The sequence below is a fragment of the Pavona decussata genome, unplaced genomic scaffold (genome assembly GCF_977016875.1).
Source record: "Pavona decussata unplaced genomic scaffold, jaPavDecu1.1 SCAFFOLD_107, whole genome shotgun sequence".
Taxonomy (NCBI): Eukaryota; Metazoa; Cnidaria; class Anthozoa; order Scleractinia; family Agariciidae; genus Pavona; species Pavona decussata.
Window position 1 is genome coordinate 907,501 of NW_028145521.1, and position 20,659 is coordinate 928,159.

At 39.4% G+C, this 20,659-nt stretch overlaps 1 protein-coding gene across 1 annotated transcript in view; it reads left to right on the forward strand.

The window, feature by feature from the left end:
* The window catches only part of LOC146471021 (lupus La protein homolog), a 15,077-nt gene extending 14,154 nt beyond the window's left edge, over positions 1-923 (forward strand). The window contains exon 14 of the mRNA XM_085121292.1: positions 587-923. Within this exon, the coding sequence (XP_084977418.1) occupies positions 587-777 (191 nt within the window). The 3' untranslated portion in view covers positions 778-923. The remainder of the gene's footprint in view (positions 1-586) is intronic.
* Positions 924-20,659: the final 19,736 nt, after the last annotated feature.

Here is a 20,659-nt window from a genome sequence, read left to right on the forward strand (position 1 = left end):
GATCGAAGTACTTCTTAACAATGGGACAAATGGCGAATACAATACAATACTTTATTTCACCCCATAATTATTACAATGGAAAAAATATATAGGGGCACTGTGATGGAGATTCTGCTCTGTTTTTCTTTCTTTTTTTCTTTTCTTTTTTTTTAGGAAAAAGAAAACAATTAAGTACATTGTATCCAAAGAACTTGAAAAATTTGGCAATTTTTTTTCAAGTTCGAATCCATTTTCATCCTACCAATTGATCCGCAGCTAAAATTAATTGATACTAGGTTCTGTGGCCTAGAAGGCAAACTTTTAACAAAATTGGACTATTAGTTTTACGTTTTCAATGAAATAATATGTTTTTTGGCCAAGTGGCACTAAAATAAGTGACATTGTCTCGTTCACAAAACCTTAATCTGATTTGCACTGGCGTTCTCCCCCACGAGTCTCCTGTAGCTCAGTGGTAGAGCATCCGAACTAGTAATCGGAAGGTCTTGGGTTCGACATCTGATAGGAGCACTCAGATTTTCTTTTTCCGAGTATGCCTGTGTCACTCACTGAATATACATCATTCTCAATTTCTGTTTTATTTCTACAGCAAAGAAATTCAGAGGGGGGCAACGAGGTCGCTTCGGAGGGGGTCGTGGGAGAGGCAACCGAAGAGGTTGGGGGGACAGATCAGAGAGAAAAAAAGAAGAAGGAAACGATGACGAAACGCTAAAGAGAACTCACACTCGATTTGACGACGACGAACCGACTGCAAAGAAAGTGAAGGCTGAGAAAGATTGATAAGACGATCAAGTATGCAAAGAGTTGTAGTTTTACTTCATTAAGTCCAGAGTTTAATTTTTTGTTGTTGTTGTTTTTAGGTTATTGTTGATGTAATATAACAAACACGAGAAAGCGTGTTTCATCAGATATTCAAACACTGAGAAATAAGTTGAAAAAACGTGGTGCAGCCGAGTTTTTTTAAACGACTTCGAGGTGTTTCGATATCTGATGAAACGCACTTTCGAGTGTTTGATGTGGCTTCTCAAATGATCAAATATTCTTGGAGAAATTCAAGGCTAAAGTTGCCAAAATGTTATGGTAATTAGGAACACATATTCAAACCACGGCCACAGTAGTGATTGTCTTTGTTTTCTCTTGATGAATTACTAATGAGCTTGAGACCTTTTTTTACGGTGCCTTTTCAATTCAGTGGGATGTAGAGTTGTTATTCTTAAGGAAGGATTGACAGACTCTTGTTTGTACTTTCAACTGCAAATTAAAAAAAAAAAATGCATTTGAGAGTAAAAGACTTAAAAGTATTTCATAAGTATATGACAAATTTCATTGTCCACAAAATTGAAAAGCACACGATGCCACGAGAGTACTGATCAGTAGCAATCCTTTAAAACTTCATTCGCAATGTGACAGGAAAGAAGTGTTCTATAAAATTAATATTTCATTTAAAGCTTTTTAAACCCACCAAACAGGGCAAAAGGTGGGAAGTTTAGGTGACAGCGGTTTATGTTGTTTTCATTTCTTAACAAGCCGTGACTACTTTGTTTGTCTTCCTCTCTTTATATCTTTTTTTTTTGCTTTGTTTTGTTTTTTGTTTCTCACGCTCGTGAGGCTATCCAATGTGGCGTGAAATTAACCATGAGTAAAATTCTACCATAATAAGTGCAGTGCGCAAACGTGGCTGAATCATAATTCCTTGTATCGTGACCTGTTTCGCATGGCACACGTACATTTAGCATCTCGTTTTGGCAAAAAAGAAGATGGCGTGTACGAGATTTGGAAGTACAGGTTATCAACATGTTGAACAACTCAACCAAGTTTCATCTTGTTAAATTACATGTATGCGTTGTTGTGTTCTCAAACTGTCTTGGGGAACTCCATTGATTTGAAACGTAACTTTGTAAAGTCTTCATTAACAGCGAGGGGTGTGACAGTGTTTGTAAACCGCAACAAGGTCGACCTTTGAGGCTTTTCATTTTCAACAAAGGGGAAACTGGAAGCTAAGTGCCCCTTGCCCCCCCCCCCCCCCCACCCCCATCCTAATTTGTCAGGAGAAGTGTTAGTCGGCAGCACTAGTCTCTGTCAACATTTGAGAAGTTCATGATACAATCAACGTGCTACATTTAGTTAGCATAGCTTTACAAAATGCATTAGGGATGATGATAAAAAACAAAATACAAATTGCAAACACTTGTTTGTCATTTAAACTGCACAATCTGTTTTATAGAAAAAGATTTTCAGGTCTCAGAAGATCTTGTAAATGAATGGTAAAGTTTGTGTACTCTTTTACAAGCTAAAAGGGGGCTAGGTCAAATTCAGGCGGCCCGACTTTTTTTCAAGTTTATCTCAATTTGTATGAAAGTGTGATCTATAATGTTCAGAAATCATCCTTGTCTCTTTAACAATTGTATTTGGACCTTAACAGTTTTTTTTAAATTTTACGTTAGCTAGTGTTGATTGCTTTTGTAAGTTTAATAAACGTATTATATTACTTCCTCAATGTGTGGCACACAAGGCCGCAAGAGTATCGTATTTATTTCTCTGGCGACCTTTTAAAACAGAGATCTTAACCCTTTAAGCCCTAACAGTGATCAGCATCAAATTTCTCCTTCACAAGAATTAAGGATATGATCACCCTCGGTGAATTTTCTTGATATTTTAATATCTTCTCCTCGTTACTTCTATAAGAAAAGTATGGGGACAAGATAGGAGAATGTGTTCTTCGATGTTAGGGGTTAAAGGGAAAGAGAATAATATAAGTTTTAGAATGAACGTTGTTGGACTGCATTGCAGTTTTTTTCTCATTTCCATAACTCCTTTTAATAGTGTTAGTCGCTTTTGTAACGTAAATAAAATGATTTGAACAGTCAGTTGTTGAAGCAATGTTTTCTGCTGTTTCTTGACTATGTATCTTTACAATCCCTTGTCGTCGCTTTAATTTACTATCTCATTTCAGTCCATAAAGTACCGTGTATTGACCGACTACTTTCACTGAGTTGAAGCTAGGGAACTCTGGGTTGCCACGGAGACCACCGAGGAGGCCTGGATTTAGGGAAAGAATTGCCACCCTCAACCCCCCTCCCTCCTTGCTTCCTTCTCCCCCACCCCACCACGCACCGCAAGCACACCTCAAGATTCCTTTCGAGCTGAGGGTATTGCTTTCCACATTTTTCTATTATACCATTTGAGCGTGAGGATGTTAAAAAAATTGTCATCAATAACGAGTGTAAAGCAAATTTTAAAAATGGTATGTACTTTTTCTGGCATTACGGTATTTTTTATGTCGCTTCTTAATTTTTTTGTGATGGGATGTTTATTTAAAATTAAATATTTTATTCGAACTTAGATTTATTCTAAGCCAATAAATAGATCAGAAATCAACCCTTTGCGGCAATTTTTTTCTAATCAGAGAAAAATACATATTTATTAAATATTATTTAATTAAGAAAACAGAATATTGAATTTTTTTTTTTTTAAATTCGTCCTTATAATAATGTTGGATATTTAACAATTATCTTCCGAAATCGTGCAGAATATCGCCTGGTACTAAATGCTGGTTCTTATATAGACTCTGCGATCGCTATGATCGCTGCACAATGCGACCAGCGATCATGTGAGAATCGCCCTGTTCGGCGATCATAGCGATCTTAATTATACATAGAAAAATTTCTATCTCGACGATCGTAGCGATCGGTGTTGCGCGATCGTAGCGATCATAGCGATCAAAACGACCATATGACAATTGGTTTCTGCGACCGTAGCAATCGTAGCGACTGGAAATATCCCATAAGTCATTACAACATTGGACTTTGCATCCCATAATTCAACACAAAAATATAACTTCAGAAACATGTCAGCGATGGTAGCGATCATATGAGAATCAAAGCAATCGTTACGATCGTCATCATCGCTGGGATCGCTGGTCGCATTTTGCAGCGATCATAGCTATGGTAACGATCTTAGCGAATATATGAGAACTAGCCGACGAGGCCTTAGGCCGAGTTGGCTAAAATCAGGGGAGATTCCGCAAGATTGAGCAGGATAATTGTTTTATTATTCAACACATTGATAACAAAGCTTAAGCGCAGTTTTATTGCCGAAAAGCTGGAGACGAACTTTATTTTGCCATACGTTTTACGTATGGCTATTGCGGACGAAGGAATATCAAGTGCGCTATGGCCATATTTGGGCAGTGTTAGAATGTGTTGAATAATAATGAATTTTATCCGTCAAGCCTGTGATTTGGACAACGGAATGTTTGGAATGACAAATACTCATTTGAATTTCAGAACAACGGATTAAGCTGTCCATAATTCATGTTTGTAGTAGCACCTTTACCTCGCGTAAAGCCAAGGAGTTCGCGGGGCGGAGTTAAATTTACTTCTCCAGTTAGTCGACTTAGCAGTAAACTTCCACAACGTACATTGTCCAGAAATGTTGCTTGAAACAAGGAATATGGCCGAGCTTCTAGGCTTACAAACCAGGCCATTGCCTCCTTGCAAACGCCGAGACAAATGGCGGCCACTTCGAAATTTGCTCTACAAACTTCAGGTAATATGGTGGATTCAATCTAATGTGGACATGCTAGATGTAGTTCTGTTTGTTGCACTAGCCTGTAGCACTTATTGACGGTTTAATTGAAATTTGCTATAAAGCTGCGACGGTTACTGAACACCGGTTTCAACGCTGTAAAGAGGTACGCTTGTTTGGTAGGCGGATGATTTAAAATGTCGGTGGTCATAATTTATTGCATGTTTGTCTCATTCAGACTTATTTAAAATTTTTGCTGCCAAGTAAGGACAAACTGAGAGACTGGAAATTGGACTACTTTAAGAAGTCACACTTAAGGGTTACATTCACAGACTCAAAGTTAGAGCCACCTTGCAATTGTACAACATAATAAACAGCACCACAGGAAAGTACTGCTCAGTAGCTTTCATTTGAATGGTCACACTTAAGGATTTCATCTACTGACTCAAAACTTAGAACTACTTTGCACAACCCAACAGAAGCAGCACCACCAGGGAAAATACTTTTCTCTTGGATCGTTATCTTTGATCATAAATGTTGACACTTCTTCCAATGAAGATACAATTAGAACTACATTCTACGGCATAGAGGCTTCACAAAACTCGTTACGGTAACTCCAAAGCTTTCATCTGACTGGTTGCAAAAATATTGACGTCATTTAAGTCACAAATATCGCAAGAACGTCGACGTTTGTAACATTTCCTTGCAGTGCAGAATGAGTGCAGTGTATTCGAACGTTTTAGTATAGACGGGGAAAACCAATGCGATAGAAATAGTGCGTGTGAGACGTTTTTCGTTTTCAGTAAAACGGGCAAAAAGGAAGCGATCCAGAAACGCATTAGTCTTGTTAGTTTTGAAGAAGCCTTGGCACATTTTTCGTTCAAGGCATTATTGAAAAAAGGAAAAATTATCTACCCTTTACTGTTAATTTTATGAAACTTTAGCTTTTTCTTTGCAGTTGGCCTTTATTTGTCCGCTCGAGTTGACTGCGAAGAGACAAGATCTTACTCTGGCATTTTTCACTTAGAGAACCGGTAACCATCAATTCGTTCTGTCGAGGTACGTATTAATAGAATAGTCCGCCCCACCACCAAAACTTAAAGCTATGACAGTGGTACGCGGAGGATAAATAGTGCGTCCAAAGATATTTCCTTTGAGGTCCGTAACTGGAAGTGATGACGTAATACGAAGTGGTAATTACGTCGTGATTGCCAAACTGATGCCATCTTGGATTTCTGGATTAGATCATTTCCCAGAACAAGGATTCTACAATGAGCTGAAAACATAGGAGTTATTGTTGAAAATGCAATTTTCATCATTCTAAACGGAAATATTGTATTTGATGACCTTCCTGTCATGTCAATTGGTTGCTATGGTAACGTCAGATTTAATGAACACCAGTTGACCACAGCGATCAAGTTGCTACCAATTAAATTTCTGAAAAAGTCACAAAAGTCACTTTTCGCCAGATGGATGGCGTCTCTCAATGGAAGAACACTGCCACGTTAAGGGATCACGTTAAACCAATCAGACTCGGAGAAAATTTAGTGGTGCAGTATTATTTACAGGCGGCCATTGATATAGACTAAATCTAGGTTTAACCACTCAGTGCTACAGTTGGATGTTGATTCTCTATGCAGATCAGGGTGCAGCGCCCTGGTGCAGTTTTATGGAAACACGTTATCAAGGATAATCCTGATATAATTTTTCTTCCACTCCAGGTGTTAAATGCGCAGCACGGAATAAAAGGTTATGACAGAATCAAGATCAACCTTACTATGAAAAGGAATAAAGAGGTGAGTCCAAATAAAGGAATTTACTATTTAATTCGAATTAACACAACTCCTTCAATTATTGATTCTCCAAGCACCGTGACTCTCAAGCTCTCCCTCACAAACAGACAGCCAGGCTACGTTCTTAATGCTAGAAAAGGGAAGGGAGGAAGTAATTGGCTTGCGCGAAGCGAGGGAGATGCGAAGAAGGGAAAAGAGAGCGTCCTTTCGCTCTCTGTCTATTCTCACTCAGCGCGTTTCCCACGCGCCTCGCGAGCATCCGATTCCTTTTCTCTTTCCCTCTCGATAACCCACCACTTGGATTAACAAACAGCCACTAGAATAGATTTCGATCTGGAAAATGCATGCATAGTTCTTTTAGTCCCCCTCTTGGTGGGGCTCATTTATGTCAAGGCCTGGTGGGAGGGGGTGGGGGAGGAGGAGGAGCTTATTGGGTGGGGGGGGGGGGGGGAGCCGTATAGACAGAGGAGGTGTACCTTGGGTCGTTCTTACCATAACGCAATTATACTTCTACGCAATGAAATTCAAGCGTTCCTGTAGACAGACTTGGCCATTGGTATGTAGTTATTATTAAGTCTCCTTCCTGGCTACACACCTGACTTACCACTTGAACATTGAAGCAAATTCCCATCTTTTATTTGCATCCTTATATGTTTACAACCATGAGGTTTAAAATGAAATGAATAGAGGGAAAGAAATGGTATCCCTGCCTGATCCTACCCTATCTCTACCCTATCCTACCTGATTCCTACCTTACCATACCACCCCCCCATCCCTATCCTACCCTACCTGATTCCCGCTTTTTATCTTTACTACCAGTGAAAAAGCAAATGAGGCAGTTCGAGTGTGATGGCCTTTTATCTTCTCCCTACCTTTAACTTACGTTCAGTGAATCTTTTTTCCCAGTCAACATCAAGGACTGATTAATGGAAATTTAGTAGACATCATTGTCAATATGACAGCTTTTAAGGAGGTGAGTTGATTAGCTTAATTGATATCTTTTACGACCTTTTTTTATTTGAATATTTTGGAGTTTCAATGAATGATTTCAAAGATAGCCTGTTAGATACGACAAGCCTGGATAGCAAACTGTTTTATTTATAGGGTTTTATTCCCCTAACGGGGGTGATGTTGAAGGCTTTGTGGTGACGTAAAATTAGACCTGAATTGCAATATATAATTACCAGGAGAATGTCTTTTACAGCGTTTATCATTTTACGTAGTTCAGAGGAGAAGAAGAGAATTAGAATGATTCTGTATTGCCAAAGGATTTCTTAGGAAATTTACCTTCAAAAGTAGAGAGAAAAAATAGGAAAGACTCCCCCCCCCCCCCCCTCCCCTACTCCAAACCAAAGATTTCTACGAGATGATTAATCCTTTTACGAATAAAGTCATACACGGTAGAAAATATTATGGATCTCTCGTATACTTGACATTGGATTGGCACAACATCTGCATTAGGTATGGAGCCATATTTCCACTCCAAGTTTAAGAAAAAAACCCATAACTAGCAGGAAGAAGCATATATAATTACAACTGACTGAATTGACAATGCAATTCCAAGGCTTTCACTGGCTTAGCTGCATGTGATATCCGCCATTATTAAAAACTGGATCATTGTATAATGCAATTCCAGGGATTTCATTGGCTTAGCGGCCATGGTATATGAGCCATTATACCATGCCCAAGGAATGGTGACCATTAAATTGTCTTCTGGTTGTTCTTCATCTTTCAAAGCGAAATCAGCAAGATCTAGCAATAATTCTTGATTGTTTTTAATAAAACAATTATTCCACTCGCGCTTGTTGGATATGAGATGATTATAACCAACTCGGCGCTACGCGCCTCGTTGGCTATCTGTCATCTCATATCCAACGCGCGCTCGTGGAATAATTGTTAATTGCACCGTGCCCGAGAAGTAACAATATTCAATCATCTTCTGGATACTCTTGAAAGATGAAATCTGCAGGATATAACAATGCTTCCTGGCTGAGATTAATAAGAAGGTTATTGTATTCCCATCTGCTAGATATAGGATGATTCATGTCGTATTCAACTTATTTTCGTGGACTAGTTGTGAAGTATAGCGCGCGTTTAGAACTTTATACTGGCTCTGAACAATTTTATTCCCAAAAGATTAATCATTTACTGACATAATATTTTGATTTCTATACAGCCGGGATGAAAGAAAACTATCTAGCAAGAAGGAAGGAGGGACGCGACTTGAACAAGAAGTAAGGGTAAATAAAGTTTCTGTACATTAAAAAGTGTAATTAACAGAGATCAGAGAGCCTCGATCACTTGCGGAAGATCACAGGACTGTTTGATGCAACCTTAATTCCGTTCATTCCATTCATTGCATTTTCAGCCAATTGGTCTTACTTAGGGCGCTGTCATTACGCGGGTGTGACATAAAACACGGTTTCAAATTTTGATCGACTCGGTCAGAGTACGTAGTCAGAAAGAATGTTGATGTCCAGATACCTTCTCTGTTTCTGTTTAAATGCTCAAAACCAAAGCAGAGGAACATTAATCAAATAACTTCTAAGCTGTTTTAATTTGAGTGGCCTCACTAAAGAATTTCATCCACAGACTGAAAAGCTAGAATCACATTGCGCAAGCGTAGCCGTAGTAAACAGAACAAATGGTTGTTTAAGACTCCATTCACAGATTTAAGAGTTAAAGATATCTTTTACCAGAAGCTGTCAAGGACGTACAGCATAAGAAAACAGCTGTTCAATCAGTAACTGTAGCTTTCATTTGATTGGTGACTTTTCTTCCACAAGTTCAAAATTTAGGACTATCTTATACAGTATAACATTAATAAAACTACTGATACACTTTAGGATTTCATCCACAGACTCAAAACGAATAACCATCTTGTACAGCATAATAAACAGCACCACAGGAAAGTACTGCTCAGTGGCTTTCATTTGAATGGTCACACTTAAGCTTTTCATTGATCGAGGGCTCCATCGATCGAGGGTTTGTACCACCTTGTACAGCATAACAAACAGCGTCACGCTTACACTTCTCTCGTGTTCTCCAAATTTCTTGCCTGCATCATAACTCGGTATGCGAAAACTATTTTTAAGCATGAGTGTTAAGTTTAGGATTTTAATCCACAGACGTAAAAGTTAGAACTACGTTACACAGCGTATTGGTTGCACCTTTAAATGTTTTTGGACAAAAATATTTTGAGTGAAGATTTCTCCACGATGATCTTAGAACTTTTTAAAACTTTGCAGTTTTGTTGAAAACCGCTGTATGTTGTTCCCCTTCCAAATTTATTGTCGACATCCGGGACTTAAAGTAATATGGAAAACACGAGCAAGAAATGGCAAGGATTTTCTCTTCAAAAAGCGTGAGTTTGAAAAGCTAATCGAATATTTTTTGCCGTTATAACTGTAGCGTTGTTAGGCTAGTGATCGATTAGTCGAGAAGTGCGATTTTGGGTTGGATTTCCGGACTCAATGTCATAAATAATTTCCAAATGTCACACTTGTTTAGTCGGATCCCAGGTCATGTTTCATTTCACTCAGATGTCAGTGTCATGTCTAATTCCAAAGAAAAGCCCCTCTTTTCTCTTGCATAGTATTTTCTGGCCTAACTTTCTTGTGATGAGCCGTAACTTAAGTATTGTTAATGACTGGCATATTCTTTCAGCCTAGAAAGTCTCAAAATGTGCTCAATTTCTGTAGCTACCTTTTGGAAAATCAGCTCAGATATAACAAGAATTTTTCAAAATGAAATATTTTTCCAGTCCAAATACTGAAAGAGCTGTCCATTCTAGCCCTTTAAGTTTCCAAATTCAAATTTCAATTTTCATCTACGCTGAAAAAATTAAGAGTCTTGCCTGACTAAAAAAGCCTAAATTTTCATTTTTCTTCAATTTGTTATCTATTAAAGCCAATGTTGACCTAAATTGTTTTTTCTGTAAAATATATATTTTTTAAAAAATCAAATATTTGGGTAGAAGAAGTATCAAGTTTAAAAATTTACGAAGGATGTAAAAAAAGGAAAGAGAAAGAAAAACAATCGATCAAAGAAAAAATTGTCCCCCCCCTTCCCCCCCAAAAAAGGGAATTCAATTGCTTGTGAACGGGGGCTGAACTCCCTTCGTCTTAAGACACAGGACTTAAATTTTAAACGACTGCAGAGATAAGGCCGTCATGTGTTTAAGTCAACAAGCGAGCGCTTATATTCACTAGGCCACGGAGGCTTTGTGTTTTAAAGAGACTCAAAAATTACCTAGAAGTAGGTTGTGGGTTCTATTGTTTTCAGTGAATTCATTAAAAGCGTTTATTAGTCACATTTATTCATAGTCCTTGTGGAGTGCAAGATAGGTCCTACAAGCGTGCAAAGTGAAATGACATGACAAAAATAACGACGTTCGCCACAAAATTTGTCCGAGACTCTTCGATTATTTTAAAGTTTTCAGAAACAAAAGATATATTGGATTCGAGAAGAAAATTAAAACATCAAATCCAGAAGACTTCAAACTGATGCTGAGAGGATATTTTGCGTAAATTACAAATTCTGATGTGCCTTTTTTTAACGATCAGTTTAAATTTGTTTGGATTAGTTTGCTATCAAAGCTTCATCCGTTACGAGCTAAAATTCATTGCTGTTTCAACGTGGGGTATTTCTGGGGACAAAAACATCAACATATTTAACAACTCACGTAAAGAACAACTCACGTACAGAGACAGCGGTCCGTTTTTTTCCGGTAAATGAGATGATTTTGGGCAACGTCAATTTGGTTAAAGAGTTGAGATTTTTACCTATACAACCAACCAGCTCGGTTTAGTTGTTTCAAGAGCGGTTTATTGATTTCACGACAGATACAGTTTATTAAACGCAAAATTTTAATTTTACTTGAAACTTAAGCAATATATTAAAACTTCAAAATTACTCTGGCGACATAATAGTTTGAGTTTTGATAGTATAAATCGATTGCTTGGAACAGTAAAGTTTCTTCTGTGAGCAAAAAGTAGAATTTGTACACCACGTAAACAGAAAGACGTGTAATTACCTTAGCCTGCTGTACAATGGATTTATTATATCATGTCATTATGGTTGCGTTCCTTTCCTCTCCTTTCAGTTATATTCATCCGCCCATCACAAACTAGATTTCGTTCGACAGGAACATGGAAAATAAAGGAGAAATGTGCCAAAAAGAAGAAGGACTGCCCACGTCACTGTAAATATGATATCTCCTATTTAAATCTAGACGAAGCAAGCCAGAAGTTCCAAAATAAATTAGGGCCAATCTATTCAGTTCAAGCCTAAGAATTTACCAGGATCATTTCAACGATCTGTTTAATTAATGAATCACGAAATCGCTGATTTTTCCTATGCAAATTATTGGTGTCAAAATAATTTGAATTGAAATTTCTGTACAGAACACTTGAAAATATAACACGCAGCGAGTCAAAATCCTAGTCGATGCATTTTTTGGATTGAATTTTTATTAACACGCTAGTTTAAGCTCGAAATCAGTCGACGATTATTTCAATTTTCCACCTCGCTGGTCAATTTTTGAACTTCTTGCTTAATACGTTAGCAAATGCATGATCAGAGCTCGCGTTGCAGCCAGCAATTATCTATTTTCCCTTGAAGTAAATATCTCGCCTCGATTTTCTCCAAATTGGCTCAAAACCTGAACACACTTTGAACATTTCAAGACCAAACGCAGTGAACAGGAATCTTTTGGAGTAAAGTATTTTCATGTAGTCAATGATTTATACTGATGCAATGAAAATGCGAATCTTGCTTCGTGCATTTGTCTTTAATTCCACCAAAACGAATTTTCAGTACACATTTGTTTGCCAACAAATGTTCGCGCAACCAGATTAAGTTTTCTGTAATTTTTCCCTTAATTTTTTTATCTTGTTGAGACGAAGATGACTTTCTCAAAACCTCGGGAACAAAATTTATTTTGACAAGTTTGCTTCAGCCGATTTGTAAGCCTTATCTCATTTACTGATCCAAAACAAATTTTCAACTATTTTTGTCTTAATATTTTCATGGTTTAAAGTTGTTTCAAGCTTCGGTAATATTGTTGTCACGCAACTATAATGACTTCTTATTTCTTTAATTTATTACTCTAATTTTAGTTTTTATTATCGCTTTTGGAATCGTCTCTGACTTTATCTACTGGTTAATTACTACTACCTCAGTAAGCAAAGCAGTTGTAAATATTAAGACAACTTTATTGTTTGTAATCTTCAATAATAAAAACAAATGAAACAATAAAACACCATTGTTGAATCAACTTGTGTTTATTACTTGCAGTATATTCAATAGCAGCATTACAATAGCATTGCTTATTATGGGTTATTAGTCATTTTGTAGGCTATCTCTTTTACTTTTTTTTGCCTAGGTAGGGTCGCCGACCGGGAAAAAAATTTCTGCACTTTTAATAGGGCTCTGGTAGAAATTCAGAAAAATAGTTGTTTTTTTGAAGGGCTAAATCTGTCCCAAAACTCCGTACAGATTTTTCCCGCCAAAAGACTTACTATTTTTTTTTCACTTCAAACCAGACCCAAGTCAAAAGCGCAGCCCTTTTTTCCCAAGAAGACAAATCGATGCATAAAAGACTTAACTTAGCTAACCCTTATTGCAGATCCTTTTAAAAGCGCAAGCAAAGACTTAAGGTGGATTTGTTTGAGGCATACGTGTATAGACTTAACATCACCAATATAGGTGCAATTTCTAGAAATAAATCCACTCCAAGTATATGCTCTAATTTACAACTATTGCTAAACCAGAATTAACTGTACCTAGTCATTGGTGAAAAAACTCTGAAAAATGCTTTCAATCCTTTCATTCTATAGTACACCTTTTTGCTTATAAACCTGTTCCAGCTTTTCGGTCTATGAATGAACCGTCAAACCTTGCTGTGGTGTTATTTATGCTGTGCAGAGTGATTCTACCTTTTGGGTCTGTGGATGAAATTCTAAACTGTAGGCATTCAAATGAAAGCTACTAAGCAGTACATTCTTGTGGCGCTGTTTATTTTGCTGTACAAGACGGTTCTAACTTTTGAGTCTGTGAATGAAATTTTAAAGTGTGACCATTCAAATAAAAGCTACTGAGCAGTACTTCCCTGTGGTGATGTTTATTATGCGGTACAAGGTGGTTCTAACTTTTGAGTCTGTGAATGAAATTCTAAACTGCAAGCATTCAAATGAAAGCTACAGAGTAGTACTTTCCTGTGGTGCTGTTTATTATGCTTTGCAAATTGGTTCTGACTTATCAGTCTGTGGATGAAATCCTGTGATTATTAAATGAAAACTCCTGCCTCGTTGTTTTCTGTATGAGAAAGTTGTGTTTAGGGTTTAATTGCCTGGATTACACCGACGTAAAGTGATCAAAGTTGGTGAGTAATATGTGTGTTAGTAATAAATTTTCAAAATGAAGGAAAACAAAATTTGAAATATATACATTAAGGCACTGTTAAATGAAAAGATTAAAATAACTTGGCCCCCGGCAAGAACACAACTTATGTTTAACTTTATTTTGCTGAAATCATTCCTTTTTGTGACACAATACAATTCGTGTCAGAAACGCACGCCAATTTTTTGTTGTTGTTTTCTTTTTAAATACACATTTTCATTATAAATTAATTCATTTCCTGTCGCGTTTTTGCTCGGCACCTGTCTCAGTAATTTACCCTACTGCCTTTTATTTTTAATAGGATAAACCTTGCAATTGAGCAAGCAAAATTGTTCAGTAAAAGACTCTTTACACAGAAAAGAACGAAACAAACTCACGTTTTGTTTTTCATTTCTTATACTTTAAGAGAGACTTTTATCAAAATTATTTTGCTTGCTAAGATCGATAATCCATATTGTTGAAAACTTTTATACTTTTCACCAAGATGACCTTTCATTAATCTCTGTTTTTCATTTTTAGATCTCAAAGTAGATTACAAACTGCATTTTCATAATGGTTAAGGGGTAGACAAGCTATGATACGATGTCTAAAATTGCTCTCTTTAAACGTGTCGTTAAATTTTCCTGTCCATCTGAAAAAATGTTGGTTTGGACGAAATATGGACATCTGCTGATGGAGTTGAATAAAAGGTTAAAGTGAAAATGCTTATTTGGTTATGTATTCCTTTCATTTCTTTGGCATTCAGTTTCCACGCACCTAGCATTGTGCTGTAAATTTTTATTTCGTTGTGTCATCGACTGTCAGTATTTGTCTTAAGAAACACGGTTTTTAGTCATTGAAACTCATTTTCCAGGAAGTTCATCAAATGGGACACCGACACTTTTAATTGTGGTGTTCGTTGCGAAAGGTGAAAACAGTATCCTCATGTAAATTAAAGGCTTGAGAGCATTTGATAATAATTATAACTTCATTCTATTTCCCTACTGCTTCACAGTGCAATATTCCAATACAACTAACCTCCAGGTAAAAATGATGAAATTCAATGGAATCTAAAATAGTTCATTTTGTTGTTGAAAATATCGCACCCCTTGTTTTCTTACTTTGATTAGTCTGTCAACTGAAGTCGTACAGGTGAGAGAAAACCAAAAAATACATATTTTTTGGTAAATGGTTTGAAACCACAAATATTAGTAGTCTATCTGGAATGATTGTCTGGATGAGAGTAGTCCTTAAAAAATATTGTTGTTAAGTAAATGGTTTGAGGCCAGGAGTATGATAGTCTGACGGTCTAGTGTGATTGTCTGGGTGACAGTAGTTCTTTAAAACCTGTCCTTTAATAAATGGCTTAAACCCATACCTATTAGTAGTCTGTCTAATGTGATTGCCTGGGTGAAAATAGCTCTTAGTAAGACTATTGTTTAGTTAGTAAGTGTTTTGAAACCAACAGTATCAGTAGTCTGTTTAGCGCGATCGCTTTGGTCAGAGAGTAGTCCTTAAAAACGGTATCAATTGGTACTTTTTTTACTCTGTAGTAATATCAATTGTCAGTCAAGTGTGAGAGTGTAATTATTCAGTCACCTAGTCAGCCATTGGCCTCTCAGTCAGTCAGTCAGTCAGTCAGTCAGTCAGTCATGATCAGTCAGTCAGTCAGTCAGTCAGTCAGATAGTTAGTCTTTGAACAGTGAATCGCTCAGTCATTTAGTTTGTCAGTACGTGTGTTGACGATCGAGTCATTCGATCAGCCATTTGGTTATTTAGTACAACATTTCTTCAGTGTATCAGACGATCAGAAAGTCCTTCACTCCGCCACGCAGCTTGTCAGTCAGTCAGCCAGGTAGGAGGCCAGCCAGTCAGTCAATCTCTCACTGACAAGATCAGATGACCAGTTCAGTTAACCGGCCAGTCAGTCATTTGAGTCAGATGATCAGTCACTTAGTCAGATCGTAAATCAGAGATTCAGACGATCAGCCAGTCAGTCAGTCATTCATTTAGTCAGCCAGTCAGTTAAGTCTCTCCAACGATCAGTCAACCCGTCACTTATTCACTCCGCAAGTCAGCCAACCAGCTAGTTAACCAGTCAGTCAGTAAGTCAGATGGTCAGAGCAAGTTAGTCAGTCAGGAAGTCAGTTAGCCATTCAGCTAGGCGATCAGCCAGTCATCCAGAGTCTGCCAGAAATGTTAGTTAGTAAACCAGTTGATCAGAAGAATCAGATGACCAGCCAGTGACCCGATCAGTCATTCGTCAGGTAATCAGCCAGGCATCCAGTCAGTCCGTCAGACCATCAAGCGATTAGCCAGTCAGTCAGTCGTCAAGCAGTCAGTCCGTCCGCCAGGCATTAAATCTGTCACACGATCAGCCAATCAGTCAGTCGGCTAGTCAGCCGATCTTTCAGTCAGTCAGTCAGACATAAGACAATCAGCCAGTTGATCAGTCACTCTGCCAGCCAGTCAGACGATCAAACAATCATGTAGTCAGTCATTAGTCAGCTGGATGACAAGTCAACCAGACAGTCTGCCAGTCTGTGATTTAGCTAGTCTATCAGTCAGTGAGATGACCTACTATTTGGTAGTTGCGTCTATCAGTCAGTGAACCAGACAGTAGGCCTGTCAGTCAGTTATACGTTAAACCAGTCCGTCTGTCAGCCAGTTTGTCAATCAGTTCCTCAAACGATCAGACGACCAGCCAGTCAGCCTGCCTTTCAGTCAGAGAGAATCAGACGAATAGCCAATCAGTCAGACCCAAGACGGTCATTCGTTAGTGAGTGGGATGATCAGCTAGTCCGCCAGTCAGTGACAATTAGTCAGTCCTTCAGATGATCAGGTGAGCAGCAAGTTGAAAGGTCAGTCAGCCAGTGAGACGATAAGATGATCACCCCAACAGCCAGTCGGTCGGTCGGTCGGTCGGTCAGTCAGTCAGTCAGTCAGTCGGCAAGCCAGTCAGATAGTCAATAAGTCAGTAAGTCAGTCAGATGATCCGCTAGTCAGTCAGTCAGACGGTCAGTGAGTCAGTGAGAAGGTAGTCAGTACGGAAGTTTTTCAGTAAGTCCTCTTTTCGGATTGTTTTACTAAGAGACTACTGATTAGGATAAAACAGTTATCTTTTAAACTTTTTTATCCTATCGTCAGTCGTTTAGTCAGTCAGTCAGTCAGTCAGTCAGTCAGTCAGTCAGTCAGTCAGTCAGTCAGTCAGACAGCCAGCTAGCCTGTCAGTTAGTCCGTAAGCCTATTTGATGATCCACCAGTCAGTTGGTTAGCTTGTCAGCTAGCTAGTCATACAATCATCCAATCAGTCAGCCATTCAACCAGTCAGTCAGACGATAAACCAGTCAGTCAGACAATCAGCCAGCTAGTTGTTAGTCAGTTTGACAATCAGCCAATCAGCCAGCCTCCCAGTCATTCAGTTAGTCAGTCAGTCACTCAGATGATCACATGACCTGCCAGTCAGCCGGTCAGAGAATCAGATGATCAGCCAGTCAGTGAGCCGGTAGGCTGATCAGCTTATTAAGCTGATTTAGCAACAGAACGAGAACGTCATTTGAGGACGCGAGAGCGTGCGGAATAGTCTGGATGCGAGTCTATTTTGACTATATATGGGCATTCTTGATGCGCGCGCCGTTGCAAACTTCCCTTTCGTAAACGGTCGTTGCCGTTTGAAACGGTCGATTGCATTTTTGACAATAGTCGTTGCCATTTGAAACGGCCGATGCCATTCCTCATGACGGTCGATGCCATCGTAAAGGTCGCTGCCAAGAAGGAACCGATATTTCCGACTGTCTCCGACGACATGCGTGACCATCAGAGCAATGCGTGACTAGCTTTCCGACAAGCCATCGCGATTTTTATCAAATCAAAATGGCGGACAAACCCGACAATTTTCTCAAAGATCTAATATCTTCAGCTATAAAAGAAGTCGAATCGAAAAGTAAATCTTTTGAATCGACCGAAATTACAAAGGAGAGTTTTCTGGCTTCGCTGCCAGATGATTCATTTTACTACCTGAAGGCAATTTCAGGAAATGGAGAAAAGTTCAAGGTGCACTTTTTGACCGAAGATATAATGAAAGAAAACCTGGAGCAGGGGATATCCGAATAAGAAGTGATAAACAGCATCTCAGTGAAGTTAAAGACAAAGAAGGCACCAACAAGCGGCTATGTGTTGCAAAACTACTATAGATGCCAACACAACACTCGCAACTGGAGTCCAAGTAAAGATCCACAGCAGAAATTGTACTTGAACCCATCTGACGTTCGAGCGTGCCAACCGCGTACGAGCTATTCACGAGGGCTGTCGTCTGCTCGGCTAGTTTTCGAAATGGCATCAACCGTTTTCAATGGCAACGACCGTTGTGAGAAATGGCATCGACCGTTTCAAATGGCAACGACCGTTTACGAAAGGGAAATTTGCCGCGCCGTTGTCAACTGACGTTCCCGTTCTGTTGCTAAATCAGCCTATTAGAAAGTCTGCCCGTCAGTCAGTCAGTTAGTCAATCCGTCCTTCAGACGATCAGCTGAGTAGCTGGTCAGCCCATCAGTCAGGCAGTTAGTCAATCAGTCCATGAGACGATCAGATGACCAGCAAGCCAGCAGGTTGGTAAGTCGTGTTAGTCAGACGATCAGCTAGTCAGCCATTCGGCCAATCAGTCAGTCAGTATAGTGCCAGTCAGACAATCAGACTATCAGTAAGTTAGTCAGCCAGACCAACATTCAATCATCTAGTCAGTTAATCAGAGAATCAGTCAGCCAGTCAGTCAGTCAGTCAGTCAGTCAGTCAGTCAGTCAGTCAGTCAGTCCATAAGTCTATCTGATGATCCACCAGTCAGTTGGTCAGCCAGTCAGACATCAGACAATAAGCCAGTCGGTCAGCCAATCAGTCAGACGATAAACCAGTCAGTCAGGAAGAAAATCAGCTGGTCAGTCATTAGTCAGTGTGACGATCCGTCAATCAGGCAGCCTGTCATTCATTCAGTTAGTCAATCAGTCTTTCAGACGATCATATAAAAAGCTAGCTATCCGGTCAAATCAGAAACTCAGCTGATCGGTCAGTCACACGATCAGACGATCAGCCAGTCAGTTGTTGGTCGGTGAGCTAATCAGCTAAACAGCTGGTCTGCCTGTTAGTCAGTTTGTCATCAGTCACTCAGACAGTCGGTCATGTCAGCCAGACGGAAAGCCCGCCACTCAGTTGAAGAATCAAAAGATTAGCCAGTTAGGTAGCCATTCAGTCAGTAAGTCATACGATCAACCAGTAAGTCATTAACCAGTGGGCTGATGAGCTAAGCCGCTAGTCTTCCAGTCATTCAGTCAGTTAATTAATCTGTCCTTAAGACGATTTGGCAGTCAGTCAGTCATACTAGTCAGATCATCAGCCAGTCAGCCAGCGAGGTGATTAGACGACTGTGCCATCAACTAGTCGGTCAAACAGTCAGAGAGTCAGCCAGACACTCATTTAGTCAGTCAGCCAGTCAGTCAGTTCGTGAGTCATTCACACGATGACCGATCAAACAATGGGATGATCAGCTAATGACCGGCAAGTAAGCTGGTCAGTCATTCGTGTGATACAGAAGATCAGCTAGTCGCCTGTCAGCCAGTGAGACGATCAGACAATCACCCCGTCGACCAGTCAGTCAGAGAGCCAGTCAAACAACCAGACGATCAGTAAGTTAGTCAGGCAAGCAGACATTCAGTCAGTCAGACAATTAGTCAAATAGTCAGAAAACCCGTCAGTCAGTCAGTCATTCAGTCAGTCCGTCAGTCAGTCAGTCAGTCAGTCAGTCAGTCGATCAGTCAGTCGATCAGTCAGTCAAACGATCAGACAGTCAGTTAGTCATTGGGCCAGTTCAGTGAGTCAGTCAGACATTCAGCCAGCAAGTCACTCAGTCAGATGATCAGCCATTCTTTAGTCAGTCGTCGGTCACGATTATATCACCAGCCAGTCGGCCAGTCAGTCTTTCACGTGCGTCAGACGATCAGACAATCACCCGGTCATTCATTCAGTCATTCAGCCAGTCAGTCAGCCAGTCAGTCATCCAGCCAGCTAGTCAGACAATTGACCACTTAGTAAGCTATTCATTCAGTCGGCAATTCAGTAAGTCAGTCGGTCAGTCAGTCAGTCAGTCAGTTAGTCAGCGAGACGATCACTTGCTCAGCAGTCAATCTGGCAGTCAGCCAGTCAGTCAGACGAACAAACAGTCAATCAGTGAGCCAGTTAGTTACTGAAGCAGTCATTCAATAGTTTCTGCTAGTTAAAGAACCCACTCACTGTTCGCAAAGAGTAGGGGACGTAGTTCCTGGTGTTGTGGTCTGGTCTTTGTGTGTATACTCTCATGGTGGGCGCATTTGATCATCACGTCATGTTAAAATGCACGTTACAAGTATAAAAGTATTCAGTATTCATTCAGTATTCTGCTAGTCAATTGTAGATGGCTAGGCAGACGCAGCACGTACCTTGTACGGTGGGTTCTGAGAAGTGCCCTTCAAGTAGGGTCTTGTGGCTGTTGTAACAAGTTTTGTTGTGTATAGCGTTTGGTAGTGCGTCAAAGTCGATATAATGTTTCTCGTCCTGAAAACTTTTTTGCCTGCAAAGATGAAAGACTACTTATAAAGCTTAACGTATATTTCAACAGTTGTTCTCTGCTGATGAGACTTTGCATTCCATTTGGAACCACAATGAAATTATTCAGGTAGACGGTACCTTGAAGGTGGTTATACATCATCGGGGCTGCACTGTATATTAAAAGTAAACATTTTGTTTAAGTTCGAAGGCTTCCACTAAAAGTACCATATTTACCCGTATAAGTAGGTCACTCCTGGGCATAAGCCGCACCCTAAAGCGCATGGAAATCATAACTTTTAGACTCTTTGTGCCTGCATATAAACCGCGCTCCGATTTCAAAAGCTCTTTGCCGAAAACTGTTGTGTTTATATTAGCCGTAGGGATAACCT